Raw genomic sequence first — 19,202 nt, 5'->3', positions numbered from 1 at the left:
AAGTCACACCAAAATCAACCTTTTTTTTTTGGTGAAGACTAGTATCAGGGGCGCAGGTAGGATTTTCAAACTGGGGGGACAAAGTTCCAATGTACCCTCCCCCAAGCATACACACACACACACACACACACACACAAACTATTGCAAGAGCCTTAACTAGAGCTCAGTCAGTTTTTGTAATTTCATCCAATGGTTTACGAAAAAACTAACACTTTTGTATACGTGTTTGAAGCCGTTATGCAATGGAACACTGGCAACAAAGCTCTGCCTGATCTACACAATCCAAGTCAGTCATTTGTTATTCTCCCAATCAATTACTAACCAAAACCTAATGCTTTATGCAAAACATTAAATGATTTTCAACATACCAATCTTTACAGAAAACATAAAAGCCCTAAAAACTGCTCATGAATATGTTTAAAAACAATATTCACTTATAGGGTTGGGCATCGTTTGATTTTGAACAATTCCTATTTCTCGTTTCAATTTCGGTTCCTATCGATTCCGATTCTTTCAAGACATGACATGTTTTACATGGAAGGTTGTAATTTATATATAAATATATCAAGCTCTTTTTAAATTTCATATTTTACCTTTTTTATGATTATGTGGCACACTTTGACACTTTGTAACGCATCGGCCTCTGCCTCTTTTTTACAGCTTTTTAAAAAAAGTTTTACATTGTCGCTACGTCTGTCATGTTAGCGGTGTTTTTACCATCATTTCTACATCCATCACGTCCCAAAGAAGGTTAAACAAACATCAAACCCAACGTTTGGAGCTTGTAAGCTCCACACACCTCTCATGCAGCACCAGCAGTCTGATGCTGCAGCAGCGTCAATCTTCCCGGCTGGATGAGAGAATTTCTTCATCAGAGTCAATATTGTAATATAAGTTTCAGTGGGAGCACGGGCAGAACATCTTGCCCTCCAGCCAGAACCCAAAAACAGCACCAGTAGGCAACAACTTATCCAAAAAATCTTTATTCACACCGGCAATAATAAAACAATCACACTCAACAATAAAACACTAGTCCTTCACAGTAAATGCCCGCTGATCAGCATAAATAAAAGCAAGCAGCGGTACTTAGCTGTCCCAGTTGATGCGACCCCCTCCCCGGGGTCTGAGCTCTGACACCGTCCAACGCCCCAGGCTCAGCTTGCGAGGACGGCGGGTACATCCACAACTTAGGTCCGGCTGCCAGAGTCTGTGGCGGCAGATGTCGGCGTGGTCTCGGCACTCAACTACTCCCAGCCCTCGCTACCTAAAGAAGGCGTCAAGCCTTCCCTCCTAGCGCTGGAACACTGCCCACCTGCTCAACTATCTTCGTCGCCGGCAGTCCTAAACGACTGCGAACGACCCCACCCCCCAGAATCCGGTGCCACAACGACAGGTCGACCACACACACACCACCTTGGTAGATCTGCCACCCTTTTGTCCTCTCCGGCCTCATTACCCGTAACAAGGACCAGCCGGCGTCCAATCACCACGCCCTCAGAATCCGGCAACTCCCGTCTTCTGTCTTTCACACTCTCCCCTTTCTTGCCTTGAAGGACTCGCCCTCGAGTCCTAAACATCCACACAATAATCCTTGAACCAAGCGGGGACCTCCTCTGACGAACCACACGTTGTTCCACAGCTCCATGTCCCTCGACCTTACCAGGGAGACATCCTCTCGATCCTCCTGCAGCAGCACCCCCTCGAGCAGCCTCTGCACGTGATGGGGCAGGGTCACTTGAGTCACCCGGACTTCCTTTTTAAGCAAAGAACCAACAAGCTGGATAAAATCTGTTGCATTTTACCAACTAAGCAACGGTTCCTTTCAGAATAAAAGCTGAACTCATTGACCCAAGGGGGTCCATCTGACGCTGTGAACCAGCTGTTGCTTTTTACCTGGAGACAATCCAAAGACTACTATGTAGTACTGCTCATGCTGTTTCATCAGCTCCAGTACCGAAAGGGGGGTTCGAGGACCTGGCATTCTGGATTAGAGCCCTGCAGGGGCCTAAAATCTGAGCCCGTGTCCGACCCGGCCCAAAAAGGTTTTCAGGATTCTCTGGCCCGACCCGAGCCTGAGCCCGACTTTTTTTTAACCAACTAAACGAAAACAAAGTGCGTCAATCCTGACCAATGTGTTAAAAGACGTGCAGGATCCGATCAATTTGTTTTTCCCTCATTTACCGTCACGGAGATGACGGCGCACTGGCTCTGGTGGTAATCAAGTTAAATTTGATCTCTTTCCAACAATTTTCACAAGAAAACAGAACAGTTAAAAGCAGGGCTTGTGTTGACCGGACAGTTCCCGTATTTCCCGTTTATTTTGACGGAGAAAGAATAGAAAGAATAACCCCGACGCATGCAGACGAACTGACATTTTATTCTACGCACATCGCAGATCTAGCTAAATCACTCAAGAAAAGATTCCCATCTGAGCATCTGAGCTGGACACTGCTCAGCGCATATGTGCACAGCGAGCTGAAGATGTGGAGAGGGGCTTGGAGGGCGTTGCAGAACCAGAGCGCATGCAGACAAACTGACGTTTTATTTGTTACACACATCGCAGATGTAGTTAAATCACCCAAGAAAAGATTCCCATCTGAGCATCTGAGCTGGACACTGCTCAGCGCAGCTCGCTGTCAGCGCGTACATAAGGTGCACAGCGAGCTGAAGATGTGGAGAGGGGCTTGGAGCGCGTTGCAGAACCAGAGCGCATGCAGGAAGATTCCTCCCACTGAAGCGAGTGTTTTCCAAACCCGGTCTCTCAGAGAGACTTGTCACTTAGAAAATGTTCCCTGATGATGAAACTTTGGCTGAATAGCGCTTGTTCCTGTCTCCAATGTGGCGACGCATCCAGGAGCCGTCTGAGGAGAATCCCAGAATCTCACATCCTCGTCAGCTCAGAAAGCACCGATATGATTACGCACAAGCGTGACCCGTCAACCCGGTCTCACAGTAAGACCGGGTTGGACCTGTTCAGGTTTACGCAGACAATCTTTACATTTAGAATTAGCATACAGATGTAAAATTAATTCAGTAAAATATAAAGCATTTTATTCAAATATCCATTCATTAATTTACAAGCACAGAGAGCCACATCAGATGGATGGAAGAGCCGCGGGTTGCCGACCCCTGGTATTGCCTATAAAATGACATGTTGAGGACGCAAACTCCATACATCTCTTTTATTGTGAGGTAATAATTTCTCCGAGTTTTGCGGTTTCGGGCGGGAGTAGACATGCACGCAGCAGGTGCGGGCGGGAGTGTAACACACACGATGCGGTTGCGGGCGGTAATGATCAGAAATTCAGTGGGAGTGTGCAGGAGCGGGATGAAGAAAACAGTCCAGCGCAGGGCTCTACTGTTGCGTTTCAGTCAGGGGTCGGCAACCCGCGGCTCTGGAGCCTATACATACCCCACCGTGTGCATACCATGTGGACAAGTAGGAGCCCCCTACTTCGTTCTCATCGGTGAAAAAATCTTGTCAACTGCTTTGAATGACCAATAAACCAAATCCATGATTAATAAAAATAGAGTTTTCAGGAGGAATGCAGAGAAGTGCCCTGTAGGCAGACAGGATAAGAGCCTTGGGGAAACAAAAGAAAAAGATAAGGGAGATGTAACCTGGTAGAGCTGTATCACACTTTGTGTGTGTGTGTGTGTGTGTGTGTGTGTGTGTGTGTGTGCGTGCGTGCGCACAGCAACACTGGTGATTTCCATTAGAACTCAGACACTGCTCTACTAAAAGGGGAAGACACACACAGCTCTGCATCTACTCTGGCTGTGCTGAACTCTCTGCAGGTGGAGGCTCACGGGTGTGCCAGAAGGGGAGACCTGGAGTCACCAACCAGACAGATCCAGCATTGTGTCAGACAGCTAGAGGCACTGAGCAGAATGGGGGAAGCTCAAGTCACTAGTGATGATGATGATGTGAAGCCTTTTGAACCAACAAAGCATTACAATCCAATTGTATTGAAAAAAGGTTCAAGGGTCGATGCTTCAAAACTCTGTGAGGACATCTGCTGGTAAATGTTTGTATTTCATTGTATTGTCTGCCAATTCTACTGAAAAGGAATGGTGTATTGAACTTTACGAACAAATAAAGCGTTAAAAGCTTCCTCAGGATCATATAATAAAAGTATCTTGAATTTGAACATTACATTAAATATACTAAAATTGCTTTTCTTGGTGTGAATACTTGAAATGAAATGATGTTTATTTGGGACAGTGCATGTTAAAGGACATACATGTAGGGACAACATGAATGTAAACAGGCCAGATTGTAGCCTAGGGCTGATTTCCATCTGTAGTCCCGAGGACTTCGTGAAGGTGATTTTGGTGAGGGGGGGTTGTGAACAGGTAGTTGTGCTTGGTGACAATATGGGGATCAAATGTCATTTTTATTCAGAAACAGAATTTGTTCAACAGTTCCAGGGCTGAGTCTATTTATTTTTTTGCTGACAACCTCCCCAGCTTTGGAAAAAACCCTTTCACAGGAACAGAGGACGCTGGGATGCACAAAACCTCCGTGGCAAGTACATATAAACTAGGGTACACGTTTCTGTTTAGCCCAATATTTAAGAGGGTCCTCCCCTCTTGGGATGTTTGGTTCCACAAGATATCGCTGAACCTGGACTGTGGCATTTGCTGTGGCACTGGACACCTTCCTTTTCTCTGAGACCTGGCTGTCCAGCACATCCCACAGGCCAGCCACTGAAACGATCAGAAGCAAAGTGTCAGAAAAGGCACCATATGCACGAGAACTTTAAGCTGTTACCTGAGCATTCTGCCGATGAGGAAGCTGCAGGCTGTGATGGGTCAAGGGTTGTGCTGCTGTTTCGCAGCAGAGTGGCACATTTGGCGGTCAGTCTTTTTACCGCAGTCTCTGAATTTGTAGCATTACAGAACCGCCTCACCTTGAATCTGGGGTCCAGGAGAGTGGTGAGAGAATGTTGACTGGCTGTCTCATAGTGGCTAAGCTTTTCGTTCATGAGCTGCACAATGTTACTACACAGTTTACTAGCCACAACACCCCTGACCTGCCTCTGCTTTGAGGTGATGCTGTGCCTCAGCATACGAATTAAGGGTATTACTTTTGACCCTGACACGGATTTCTCTGCCGACAGCTCCACAGTTGCTTCTTGTAAGGGTGACAATACCTCAAGGCATTCAGAGATGGCGTCGTATTCTGCAGAGGTCAGGGGAGCCACATCAGTACGTAAGGATGCCAGAGCTGCACCTACTGGTTCACGCTGCTCATACGGCCTGGACAACGTATTAAAAGTGCTGTTCCATCTTGTGTCCACCTCCTGAATCAATTTATGGACAGGGGCCACTGCCTCCATCTGCCTCTGTAGGAAAAGCAGCCTCTCTCTGGCCAAAGTACTGGTCCTGAAGTAGGCAGCAACCTTTCTGGCCTTGCCCCTCATGTCCTCAAGACCAGGGGTCAAATCTAGGGTTTTCCTTACTACCAGATTCAGGGCATGTGCAATGCAGTGACTGTGCCTCGCATCCATGCCAGCATGTTTGCAGCACCATCAGTCACAAGGCACATAAGCTTGGACTGTACGTTCCATTCCTCCATCAAAGTAGCCAAACCTTTAGCGATGTTAGCTGCTGTACGTTTCTCAGGAAAACTCCCAACAGCCAGTAACGTAGAAGTTAACTCATCACTTTCATTAATGAAATGGCAGGTTATGGCAAGGTAGGCATCCATGTGAATAGATGTCCACATGCCAGATGCCAGACTAACTGCAGGGGCTTTCTGAATGATTTCCTTGGCCTTCTCTTTCTCCCTCTTATATCTGGCATCAGCCATGCTCTTCAGTGCCAGCCGTGATGGAAGGACATACGTGGGATCCAGAAGGCTTACAAAGGCTCTGAACCCTTCGTCATCCACAATGCTAAAAGGCTGCAAATCTTTAACAATCATATTGAGCAGGGCTTCATCAGTGTTGTCCTTTCTGCTGTCGACAATAAAACAAAACCAGTTATTTAAACAGATGATGTGACATTGAAACACACACATACTGACATTTACCCTGACTGCTGCTGCAGCTCGAGCACAAGCGTCATGCTTGGCACGAAAGTACCTCAACATTGATGAGGTGTTGTTATTGTAAGCCAGTTGTTGGTTGCAAATAACACACTGCACCTGCAACACATAACAAATATTATTGAAACAACACATTTTTATGGGATACGTGATGAAACATATCTAATTTACACATATTCACATTCTCTACATATTCAAATATTTTACTTTTCACACTTCTATTGGATTATTAGGCAGGAATAATTAGCTCAATTTAGTTATCTTTTATAGAAATAGAGGAACAAAATGAAGATTAGAAAATTCACATAAGGATAGGACATACTAAATTCCATTACACGCACAACCACACTGAAAAGCTCATCAACTATTATATTAATTACCAATAAAAGAAGAAAACTCATACCAAACTAGATTTTAATTTAATTAAGTAAAATGACAGACGGTCTAAAAGATACAGCCCTACAATATGCACCAAGTATTACTACTATAAAGGTAATTTACTAGACTAGACCAAATACTTTATTTGGAGAGATTAAACTGAAACATTCCCACATCTCAGAACGCCCTCTTTTTGCTACAGGATCCATTTTTGCGACTCGGTGTTTAATCACTCAATACTGAATCTTAAACCGTCAATCTCAGGTCATACAAACCTGCACCTCTCGGTTTGTGTTGCTTTTAATGTTTGAAACGACGTGTGAAGCGGTCACGTGGGTGGAAGGGTGAATCGAAGCGTCGTCGCTCATTGGTCACGTGACTTTCAGTAAACAAATCGAGCTCCGACACAGTGCTTTGCTCTGCGGTGGTTCGTTTTGGTGATACAAGCTTCGAATCCTGTGTGTCACAGGTAACATCACTACAAGTATCACTACCTGGCTTCATGCATGTTGGTTTGATGAAGACAATTCCACTTCCCTCAGTTGCTAACTGGTCTCCCTGCTCTGCTTTATAGGGACAATCTATCTTCTATTTGCATAGCAAAGCTACCCTCTCGAGTGAGAGTAACTCTGAGGTGCCTCCCTCTCAATCCTCTATCATCATATAAACCCTCTTGATCTGTTACGGTAGCGCGACTCGGGTTGCGAATGATCACAGTCACCAATTCTTGTCATGTATGTACCGTAAATCATCTAATACAGGCCCGGGCCTGTATTAGACTCAAGCTCATCAAGCTCCAGGCCTTTATCGGAAGGAGGGCCAGAATTAGAGAGAGGCCTCTATTTCTATTTGAGCAAAATGAACTAATGGTTCGCTGGAGTTTTTGACAATTAAAATTGCGCCCACATTTTCAAAGTTAAACACATTTCTTTTAACAACGGAAGTTCCTGCTTCAGCCCTCTCCCCCCTCCCCCTGCTTCAGCCCTCTCCCCCCTCCCCCTGCGCAGCGGCAGCAAACTCACTGATGCACCTGCAGCCTCTCGGAGTTCCTGCTGCTCTAAACATTAAAATAATTATTTCATTTTCTGTTCCTCACTTCTGATTACCTTCAGTGGTGTCTGTTTGTTGCAACCAGCAGGTACAAAAACTAACTTGTTTTTATTTGACTATTTTTCTGTCCTGCCTGTTTATTATCTTCCTGCATCTCCTCTCAATCCTAAAGAGAAACTGCTACCTGGGTTCATATATATTCACCTCATGAGTTACCTTTGAACTGCAGATCTAAAAGATCTACCGACCGCTAAAACAGCGGAGCGCTCGCTGCTTGGCGGCCGCATCAGTGATCGGTGCGTCGGATGACGAGGTGATGCGCCCCGTTCCACAGCAGCGAAACACATCAGGCACAAATAAAAGACAGAAAACATTAAAGGAAATGAACCGACATGAACGATCGCGTGTCAGTACCGACGCTACAGCACGTTGCCCCCCCCCCCCCCCCGAGCGCAGGAGCTCGTCACCTGCTGACAGCAGGCTGCTGTCTTTTCCGAGGGCTGCATCTTGCCGGTCATTATCACGTGACAGCGACTAGTCGATGACAGGCATAAAAAGTCACTACAGAGCGGTGAAGTCGACTAGTGACTAGTTCATACAACCCCTGCTACTGCTCCCCAGAGTGTTCAGCAGTATAATCAGCACGTTCTCTTTGAACTTGATATCAAATTTTCGCCTCCTCTTCGTCTCCGCACGGTTAAAGTTACCCTCACGGTCTATCACTGGCAAATCACAAGTGAGACGATGACACAACCGCCCCCCGTACTTCCTTGTTACCACATTCCACCCGGCCACAATAAAATAGCGGCCATTATTCACCTCCGCCGACTCCGACACCGGCCAAAATATGATACTTGGCAGTTAATTAAATACAGGCCTGTATTAGAGGATTTATGGTATGTATGTCTGATCTAAGAATTGTGCGTACTGAAACTTTAATTTCCCTCTGGGTTTAATAAAGTATTATTGAATTGAATTGAACCTGCACAGTGTAATGCTGCTCTTCTCTGGGACCTGCACTCATTAGGATCATCATGCTCACCTGTGCCTGACCTGATTATCTCCACCTGCTCCCCTCACTATTTAAACCCTCCACCTCCCTGTCCTCTCTGCCAGATTATCCTGTGTGCTTCCCTGCTACAGATATCCATCCATCCAGCCATCCAGCCATCCAGCCATCCAGCCATCCATCCATCCATCCATCCATCCATCCATCCATCCATCCATCCAAGACCAAGACCAAGACCATGTTCATGTTCATGTTCTGACCAAGTTTATGCCCTTGACCTCGCCTCTTGCTCTACCCTTCCTGGATCCTGTTTGCCTCTCTGCCTCATGGATACCTGACCTGTTTCCTGGATATTGACCACAGAGACCTGCCTAATTCAACTGCAAGCATTCAAATCTCTGCCTCCTCGTGTGTGACCTCTTGGCTGCCTTGTGTGTTTCAAGCGAATTCTGGATCTCGCCCCTGTGAGTATTTTTTGCCTTGGCTCTCCTCCCTCTACTTCCCACACGGAAAGAAACCCCCACCCCTGGCTGCCAATCTCCACTGCAGGTTAGTTAAGCAGCTGTTATCTCTCTGGTTCTGGAAACATTCAAGAAATCAGTCCCTCACCTGCTCTCTCTGCAGCTCCTCCAAGTGTTCTTTCATCCCAAGCAACCATCCACAAACACAAACAATAATGAACAAGAGTCTGCTTCCAGACCTGCAGAAAAAAGACAAAAAAAAAACAAAGGGACACAAAAAAGGGACACAACAACAATACAACAAGATCTACCTATCACTGCGTCAACTTGATGAAAAGAAAAAATATATATATAATCAACATTGCTTAACTGAAGAATCACGATAATAAATCACAGTGCATTAAGTGCCCACCATAGTCTTAAGACATGTGTTTAACGTGCCCAAGCCCATACTTTTGAGAACACCATGTGAGCACCTGTGTGTGTACACGCGCTTGTTTATGTAAGGTTTCTCTATAGGAGCGCCCAACAGAGAGTGTGAGGGACCACAGATCTGCCCCCCAAAGATGCGCAGGAGACGGGGGGGGAGCTCCAAGTCCCAGAGATCCAGGCGCTGCCCCAGAACACAGGAACCCCAAGGAGACTGCAACCAGGAAGGCCCCCGCCCCCCTCGAGAGGCACAGAGGATCGCCCCGGGGGGCCACAACCAGCAGCCGGCAGAGTCCCCGGAGATATCAGCGGCAAGCCCACAGGCCCGCCCGCAGCCTCCCACCCCCTAGCCGGCCGAGCCCGGGACCCAGCGACCCGGGACCCATGGGCGACCACCCCCGCTGGGGACCCAGCAGAGCCCAGGGACCCAGACCCCACCAGGCAGCCACCGGGATCTATCAGGCAGATGCCAAAATCTTAAACCCCCAGACCCGGTTGCCACGAACACTCAGGCAGACCATGGCACAACCCCTCACACCAGGTGTGGCAGGGGGAGGGGGGACGAAGATCTATATCATCAAAAGAAGTTCCAGGAGAGGGGAGGACCCAAAGGCCCCACCTGACATATACAGTCATACACAAACACAGTCACACACTCCCTCCCTCATGCTCACACATGCACATACAACCCAAGACTTACAAAAATGCACGCCGGACACTCACTCATGCTCCCCATACACACCCTATTCACTCTGGTCCCGGTACTGCTGCACATTGGGTACAACCATCACCGATTACCAGAGTTTGACCCTTTCTGCTGGGGTGCTGATGAGAAGGCTTCCCCGCCCAACGCTGAGCACAGCAACCTACCACCCCAGACCCCAACCAGACGGCCAGATCTCCCTCCTAGCCTCCAGCCCCAGGAAGCCTAGCAACAACAGAGGTGGCTAAGACCCCTAGTCTCCCTCCGCCTGCTCCGCTCTGAGCTTAGATTTTAACATGTACTGTTTAACCATGAAATTTAAATGTAATAGGGTAAAACCCAGTGCATTTAACATAATGCTGCACTTTAGAAAATGGGTTGAAATATAACATGTTGGTGGAGCTGGGTTCCCACTATCGGCTTGTGGAGCTCTCGGAGACCTCTGTGTTCCACCCGGTTTTACCCAGCGGTCAGCCCGGCGTATCTCTGACTCAGAAGCTCTGGTGTTGTGCACAGTTAACTCTGGTTGTAGCTAGGTTGCTACCTCCGTTAGCTTAGCTCCCACCTCCGCATTAGCTTTGGGTTAGCTTCAGGTTAGCTTGTAGCTAGTCAAACCGGGTGTCGTCAGTTGATCCCAGCCTTTCAGCCCCATCAGCTCCTCCTCTCTTCCCTTTTATGGAATTGTCTGGGCTTGACGGAACCTGTGACACGGTCAAAATGGCGGTGGTGGTCACCTCCCATTTTAGCACAAAAACTTATTAATGGAGTCTATGGAAACCCATTGTCCAATATTTTTATGTCGATGGTTTTATCTCTGCGCTTAAACAGCTAAATGCTACATTTAGCAACGTATGCGTCAGGCCGTTATCAGTTGACCAGGCGCGTAGGTAATAATTCACAAGGGAATTAACCTCTTCGACACAGAATACCTTCGACAGGTTCTCGTTTTTGTTGGAAAAGCGTGTAATTTAGCAGAATTCTCGTTGCTACGCACTCATAAAAATCACTAACGGCCTCCTCACTGCTGCCGATACTGGACTGCTCTCCACTTTCATCCTCCTTGACTTGAGTTCAGCCTTCGATACCATCTCTCACACCACCCTCCTCCATAGATTGTCTTCCCTTGGCATTTCTCATACCCCGCTTGATTGGTTCCGTTCATATCTCTCTGGCCGTACTCAGTCTATTCAACTAAAATCCTTCACTTCCCATCCCTTCCCTGTCACTACTGGCGTCCCCCAAGGCTCTGTTCTCGGCCCACTCCTTTTCATCACTTACCTTCTTCCCCTGGGAAATATTTTCCGTAAATTTGACATCCATTTTCATTGTTACGCGGATGACACCCAGCTCTATGTATCCTCCAAACCCTCCTCTTCACTCCCTCCTTCCTCCCTCACCAATTGTTTATCTGAAATCAAAGACTGGTTCACATCAAACTTTCTCAAACTTAACAGTGATAAAACAGAAATGTTACTTGTCGGCACTAAATCTTTACTATCAAAAATCCACAGCTCTACACATCCTGTCGACAACTCCTTAGTTTCCCCCTCCCCTCAGGTCAAGAGTCTGGGTGTCATCCTCGACTCCTCACTATCCTTCCAGTCCCACATAAACAATATTACCCGGTCTGCCTACTTCCATCTACGTAACATTAACCGCCTACGTCGCTCCCTCACTACTCACTTGGTCGCCATACTTATCCACAGCCTCATCACTTCCCGTATTGACTACTGCACTCTCTTCTCTTCGGAACTTCTCCAGAACTCGGCAGCCCGCATCATTTCCAGAACTCCCTCCTTCCACCACATCACCCCTGTTCTTCAGCAGCTCCACTGGCTCCCTGTCACTTCCAGAATCCAATTCAAAATTCTGCTATATACATTCAAAAGCCATCCATAACCTAGCTTCCCCGTACCTCTCAGACCTCCTTCATCCTTCAACCTCCACCTGTTCCCTCAGGTCCTCCTCCTCCATCCACCTCTCTGTCCCACCTTTCTGTCTGGTCACTATGGGGAGCAGGGCCTTCAGTTGCTCTGCTCCCCAGCTCTGGAACTCACTCCCTCCTGACCTCCGTAACATTGAGGCCCTGTCCACACGTAGCCGGGGATCTGCCAAAACGTAGATATTTTTCTACATTTTGGCCTGTCATCCACATGAAAACGGATCTTTTTAAAAACTCCGGCCAAAGTGAAGATCTGTGTTTTCTCCGTTTTGGGTGTCTGCGTGTGGACAGACAAAACCGGAGTTTTAAGGTCCGCAACGTCACTTTTCGCGACAAAAAAATGCTGACATCACGTGTGCGACCTGTGTTTACACTAGCCGACAGCATGGATGCCCTCAGAGCTGCGCTCGCTTTATCAATTGTCCAAGCGCGTTTTGCTTGTTTGTTTTTGCAAGCGGAATTACTGCTCCTAGCGGAAGACCACAGGAAGACGAAAAGTTACGCTGACTGGATACAATTCGGGGGAAGTACTGCCGCCTACAGGTCCGGCATGTCCTTAACAACGTATTTATCCGGGTACGTGTGGACAGAGTTTTTTAAAACGAGGTGGTGTGGATGCAAGTTTCTGGAGGGGCGGATATGCGTTTTTAAAAAAACCCGGCTACGTGTGGACTAGGCCTGATTCCCTCACTCTCTTTAAAACCAGACTCAAAACCCACCTGTTCCGTCTAGCATTCCAGTAGTTACTCTCTTTGCTCCAATCTGTTTGTTTTATGCTGTTCTATCTTTTATTGTTGTGCCTTTTATCTCTGTCTGTTAAGTGTCCTTGAGTGTTTAGAAAGGTGCTGTTGAAATAAAATGTATTATTATTATTATTATTACCATGTGCCACCATCCACTCCAGGATAAACCTTTACTTTCATTGCTAAGTCAATATCCTCGCGTAGTGACACATTTTGACCGTGACATCTGAGCCAGCGCTTCCGTTCTGGTTATCGAGGATTAGCAGGGTCGCCATCAAGAAAAGCCCCTGGTATGATTTTCTCCATCAGCACAACTTCCTCCAGTCTATGGCTTCTCATCGATGCCCAGTAGCTCTGAAAGTGTATATCTTCTACTGGCAATTGGGTTTGTTTGTCTCGCATTAGCACCCAGAAGCACTTGCATGGTGACGGCAACCGCACAACATGCTATTGAAATCTATGGGAGTGTCCAGGGGCCGACTGGGACAATGTTCCAGGCCGGGAGTCTGAAACCATCCCAGGCCACCACCCTCCAACTAACACAGAAGACTAAAAGTGTCAGGCTGAAGAGAGACTGTAAAACAACAAAGTAGAGGCTTCACGTGTGCCCAGTTTCTGTCCCTACCACATAAATAAGTGTTCTGCTGCTGTAACCTGAACTTCTGTCCCATAAAATCAAGTTCTGTGTAGTTCAGTTAAACGTGCCCCTGGGGCACATTCACCTGTGTGGTGGGGGGTCAGAAAACATTTGGCGAGGAAGATGTCCATTTCTGATTTCTGGTGCATTCTAACAAGTCGTTGATAACTTCTAGTGACATACGAGCTAAATTATCTCTAGGTCAACAAAAAACAGGAAAACTTAAATCTAGCCGGTAGATTTGTGCCCAACGATCTCATCTGAATCTCAGACATGTGTTGCAGCATGAAGCAGGCTCTGTTTAAAACAGAAAATACAACATTAAAAATGATAACATGTTGGATGTTTATTTTAAATTAGCTAATAATAATAATTATATAATCGGAGTAGACCTGCTGCTCCTCCACATCAAGAGGAGCCAGTTGAGCTGGCTCGGGCATCTGGTCAGGATGCCTCCTGGACGCCTCCCTGGTGAGGTTTTCTGGGCACGTCCAACCGAGAGCGACTCTTACCTCCTGAGCACATGGAAAACAAGAAAACCATCTACTGTAACTGAACATAGACCAACGCAGCCTCCTAGTCATCTTAAAGGGGAATTTAACATAATTTAACGTTGATTTGCCCAAAAAGCCAACCCTTGTACCAACATCTCCTTAGACTGAACACATCATATTAAAGCTGTATTGTCACCAATGGTGTTTCATTTCTCACCTTTAACCTCATTTTAGTCATTTCTCAGCACTTTGCTGCGTCTGTAGCCAGAGATTTCTTCTGCTTGAGTCTCTCGCTCTCTGCTCCATTATGCCTCTGGGGCCACGGGTGCAGCGGCATGCTCATGGACGGCGGCGGACGGATCTGCAGCGCTTTGCTGAAACCTCCCAGCGGCCTGGTTACCAGGCCGCCTCTGGGGAGGAGTCTAAGGCTCAGCAGACATCATGTGTGAACTCCTTGGCACATAACAAGCGGGTCAGAAAACAGCCTTGACAGCCATGCTGACTTGCTTTAATTTTTCCTTATTTCCAGGAACCCATGGTCAGGAAGGGGAGGGTCCGAGTGGGTTGGGCCCCCTGTGACCAAAGGCGGCTGCTGCATAGTTGGAAGCTGAAGAGGGTGCTATACTGACAATGGAAATGTTTACAGCACAATTGGATCTTGGTGTGACTTGCTCTGGAAGGACTGGAAGAAGTAGTGACTAAACAAGCTGAAGCGCATCAGGAACAAAGCAGCTTCCATCCATCACCCTAACCCTCACAACTTCACAAGCTGATGGATGATGATGAATAAACAAACAGACGCGTTCATGGAGACATTACTTATGTAAAACAAATGACGAATACCAACAGTGACTCATAATTGGTTACATATCATCTATTTTATTGTTTAAACAAATTCTAGCCAACAGCACGGACTCGTACAGAAACAGCCCTTTAGGTGGGGTCATGTGGGGATTACACACAGGAACACTGTCACAGCGCTACAAGACTACAGTCTGCCTCCCCTGATTTCATTCCCACCAGCCAGATGTTCTGAATATGTCAAGTGGTTCTGGATCAATAGTTTTTCAGACTTTCAAGGTTTCTTCTGTTTCCACCCGAGGTAAAATTCCTGAATGGGACGACGCTGGTAGTGCATACTGTGTTCACATCTGGGTAGCCTGTGTGTTTTCACGCTCATCCGACTACTTTGTCAGACCTTTTCCCCTGGATGTCTGCTTCAGGCTGAACCGACCCAACACACCCACCACTGAATGACTGACCGGCTGAAATTCATGCCTACCTTTAGGGGAAGCCCTTGAATGGCAGTAGAATCAGCCAGCAGGGGCTTCCCACATGTAGTGGGGGAGTAGAGGGAGGTGGAGTGTACAGTCGGCTCTCCCTTGCCCTGCCTCCAACATGCCTCCATCTAAATAGGATAGATTATCCAGAGTTATCTCTGTAGTTATGCTGCTATAGGCTTAGACTGCTGGAGGACACACTGACCACTTTCCACACTCTACTACTTTCTTCTACAGTCTGCTCTTTAACTGTATTATTTCTTGCTATTTCAGTGTTTTTCTCCCCAGAAGAAGCTACTGTCATGGTCTGCGTCTTTCCCCATGTGTCTCCTGATGTTCTCCATCCCTCTCTAGATTACCCTTTTGTGTCTCATAGCGCCCTCATGTGTCCTTTGTCTGTGTCTCACTTAAGTGTCTTCTATTTGTAGCCCTTCAGATCATTCCCCTCAAGGCCGGTGTTCATTGTGTCATCCCCAGCCCCTCCAGTTGTAGCTCCAGCCTCTTTGTCCCCAGCTCGGTGTGTGTGTGTGTCATTCCCAAGCTCAGTGTATGTGTGTGTGAGTGTATGTGTGTGTTAGTGTGTGCGTGTCCTTTCCCCAGCTCAGTGTTATTCTATTTGGTGAGAGATAAACTTTATTGTATTTGTCCTAGTGGATCTATAATTAAACGGGTAAACTAATAGTAGCACATTCAATGTCAAAGAGAGTAAAAAGTTATTATCAGGAGAGGGAGAATGTTTTAGTGGTTAGCAGCAGTGTGTTAGACGATGGCCCCCTCCATGAGGCCACCACAGCTCAGCAGAACATCATTGTAGCTGTCACGCTGAGGGGATGGTTAGGACCCAAAATGCAGATCACCCAGACGACAAGAGGCAGGAGTTGATACAAAGTAAAAATCCTTTTATTGCAGGATGAAACAAAAATAAATCCAAAAAGGCAGCGAGCCAAAAATCCAAAAGTCCTGGAACTCAGGACACCAAAAGCTCACTTAGAGCACCAAAACCTGGAGACATAAAGGTCACATAGAGCACGAACAACGCTGACAACAATAATGGACCGACACAACACAGAGACAAGACAGGGATTATATCACATGTGTCAGACACAAGGCCCGCGGGCCAGAAGCGGCCCACGGAGCATTTTTATGTGGCCCGCGAGATAAATATCAAAAATATATTAAAACTGGCCCGGTGGCCGATTTTACCGCAAAGACACTAGTCAGTGACTTGATGCAACCTGCTGGGTTCCTTATATAGGAAACTTTCTTCTGATTGGCTTAATGACCTGACCTGTATTGGGATGTTTATTATGTGTCCTTGAGACGACTCTGGTCCTGATGTGGCGCTATAGAAATAAACTGGATTGAATGAGATTACGCGTTTATCATCAGTCTGGATGCTGGGGAGGAAACTTCTCTGAGCTGCTGCTTTTCACAGATTATGAACACAGAACATGTCAGTTAACTCCAAATACGATAACTCTAAAGCCGCTGACCTGATGATGTCAGCAGAGAAAACTTCTGTTACAGTAATAAGGTCCTAGCATCCCATCAACATGTAAGCCTTCACACACCTGTCCACCAGGGCCATCAGAGATCAGCAGACTCTAACTAAACATGAAACTAAGCAGGTTGGTCAGAGTCACAGACTGATAGATCAGGTGCATAAACGAGCAGAGCCTCACGCTTGTATAGAATCCTGACTACAACTCTACTAATAAACATTTACTAACTCAAACTAATTATCCAGCCTGCACACACACGGTTGCAGCAGTTCCTGCTTTATAAACCACATCTGTCCTAGAAACGAGGGAATTCCTGTCTAACATAAATAATATATTTAAAGAATTAAAAGTGTCAGAACTGAAGATGTTCACCACCCTGCTGACGTAGAAACATCTGTAATGCCCGCCGTGCTGTGACCAGGTACATAATCTGCCTGACCCTCAGGGTCAGGTGAGTGGTTGATTTAACATGTTTGTGTCCTCAGACTGCAGGTAAACCATGTGACACGGTTCTGTCATCAGTCCCAGGGCTCCTTTCTTCATCAGCATGCATCAAACCAGACTTAATGACCGAGGAAACAGCTGCCTCTCTGCTCCTGATCAGCTCAGTGGTTTAAGGACCTGGGATGGCTTTGAGGGTTTGATCCAGCAGATAAAAGCCACCATGGTGGAACATCTGGAGCTGATGAGGATTTGGATGGACCATCCTAACATGGCGTAACCTTTACGTGGATGAATAAGGAGGCTGGTGACAGGCTGGACCCATCCAGCTTCAAGAGCGGGACGTGTCGGTAACCTGCAAGGTCAGAAGAAAAGGGTCAGGGCCAGGAAGTTTCACTGAGAATGTGATCCACTTCCAGACTGAAGCAAAGCGTGACCCACCTGTACGCAGGCTGCTGAACGGTAGAGTGTACTGTCCCAGGAAGTCGTTGCTGGAGGTGAAGTCGTGATCCTCGACCACAAACCGGACCAGAGCCAGGTCTGGCGCATGGACCATGAAGTTAAAGGTGCAGTCCCATCGCGGGTTAAAGCCTGAGACACAGAGGCCATTCATTCACTCTTCTTTCAAACTTTGGTAAGTCAACATTCCAAGTTCCTGTCCTGTAAATACCGTTATTCCCCACATAAGGAGTTTCCTTCTTCATATTGTCAATGGGAACTCCATGGATCTCCACTCTTACTTGAGGATCCACAATGGAAGTGGGCTTGTCCCACTCTGGTTTCGGGAGCTGCTGAGCTGAAATAATCTGAAACAGATGAGAGGTTCAGACTAGAGGGCTGCATCAGGACCAGGTCCCGCCGGACCCAACACAAATCTTGCGGGGGCGGGCGGTGTGAATTTTGCTGCGGGCGGGAACGGTCGGCTAAAAGAAACAGTGCGGGATCGGGATGAGTATGATGGAGTCGGCAACTGATGTTGAAAAGAAGCTGAAACAAGGTCTTTATGACACAAACACCGAAGCGAGGCCAGTCAGACATCTGGAGGAGTTTCTCCGATTGTGTTAATATTTCTCATTCAGGTCTCTGTTAGAGAAGCGACCTCGATGACTGCCTGATTACAGAGGAGAAGAGAATATGAAACGGCCTTGATTTCATTAACCCTTTAAACCCCACACAGCAGCTCCTTTGTGTTTTCTTTTTTTAAGAATTCTATAGTTTAATATAGCGAGGAGTTATCTGAAATCACATACGCCGAGGCGTCACCGGTGATCCTGGTGACGCCTCGGCGTTAAAGGGTTAAAAACTAAATGAAAACAAAGTGCGTCAATCCTGACCGATGTGTTAAAAGAGGTGCAGGACCCGATCTATTTGTTTTTCCCTCATTTAGCGTCACGGAGATGACGGCACACTGGCTCTGGTGTTAATCAAGTTAAATTTGATCTCTTTCCAACAATTTTCACAAGAAAACAGAACAGTTAAAAGCAGGGCTTGTGTTGACCGGACAGTTCCCGTATTTGACCGTTTATTTTGACGGAGAAAGAATAGAAAGAATTACCCCGACGCATGCAGACGAACTGACATTTTACTCTACGCACATCGCAGATGTAGCTAAACCACTCAAAAGATTCCCATCTGAACATCTGAGCTGCGCATACTACACAAGCTCCACAGCGAGCTGAAGATGTGGAGAGGGGCTTGGAGCGCGTTGCAGAACCAGAGCGCATGCGGGAAGATTCCTCCCACTGAAGCGAGTGTTTTCCAAACCCGGTCTCTCAGAGAGACTTGTCACTTAGAAAATGTTCCCTGATGAAACTTTGGCTGAATAGCGCTTGTTCCTGTTTCCAATGTGGCGACACATCCAGGAGCCGTCTGAGGAGAATCCCAGAATCTCACGTCTTCAGCTCAGAAAGCGCCGATATGATTACGCACAAGCGTGACGCATCAACCCGGTCTCACAGTAAGACCGGGTTGGACCTGTTCAGGTTTACGCAGACAATCTTTACATAGAATTGGCATACAGATATAAAATTAATTCAGTAAAATATAAAGCATTTTATTTAAATATCCATTCATTATTTTAC

At 46.8% G+C, this 19,202-nt stretch overlaps 1 protein-coding gene across 1 annotated transcript in view; it reads right to left on the bottom strand.

Annotated features, from left to right (window-relative positions):
- Positions 1–16,056: 16,056 nt before the first annotated feature.
- The window catches only part of plcd3b (phospholipase C, delta 3b), a 47,001-nt gene continuing 43,855 nt past the window's right edge, over positions 16,057–19,202 (bottom strand). The window contains exons 14-16 of the mRNA XM_015974824.3: positions 17,792–17,927; positions 17,563–17,712; positions 16,057–17,476 (exon numbers count right to left, since the gene is read on the bottom strand). Of these exons, the coding sequence (XP_015830310.3) occupies positions 17,388–17,476; positions 17,563–17,712; positions 17,792–17,927 (375 nt within the window). The 3' untranslated portion in view covers positions 16,057–17,387. The remainder of the gene's footprint in view (positions 17,477–17,562; positions 17,713–17,791; positions 17,928–19,202) is intronic.

This window comes from Nothobranchius furzeri, chromosome 16 (assembly GCF_043380555.1).
Source record: "Nothobranchius furzeri strain GRZ-AD chromosome 16, NfurGRZ-RIMD1, whole genome shotgun sequence".
NCBI classification, from domain to species: domain Eukaryota; kingdom Metazoa; phylum Chordata; class Actinopteri; order Cyprinodontiformes; family Nothobranchiidae; genus Nothobranchius; species Nothobranchius furzeri.
Note: the sequence above shows the minus strand (reverse complement) of the source record. Positions and strands in the feature narration are given on the sequence as shown.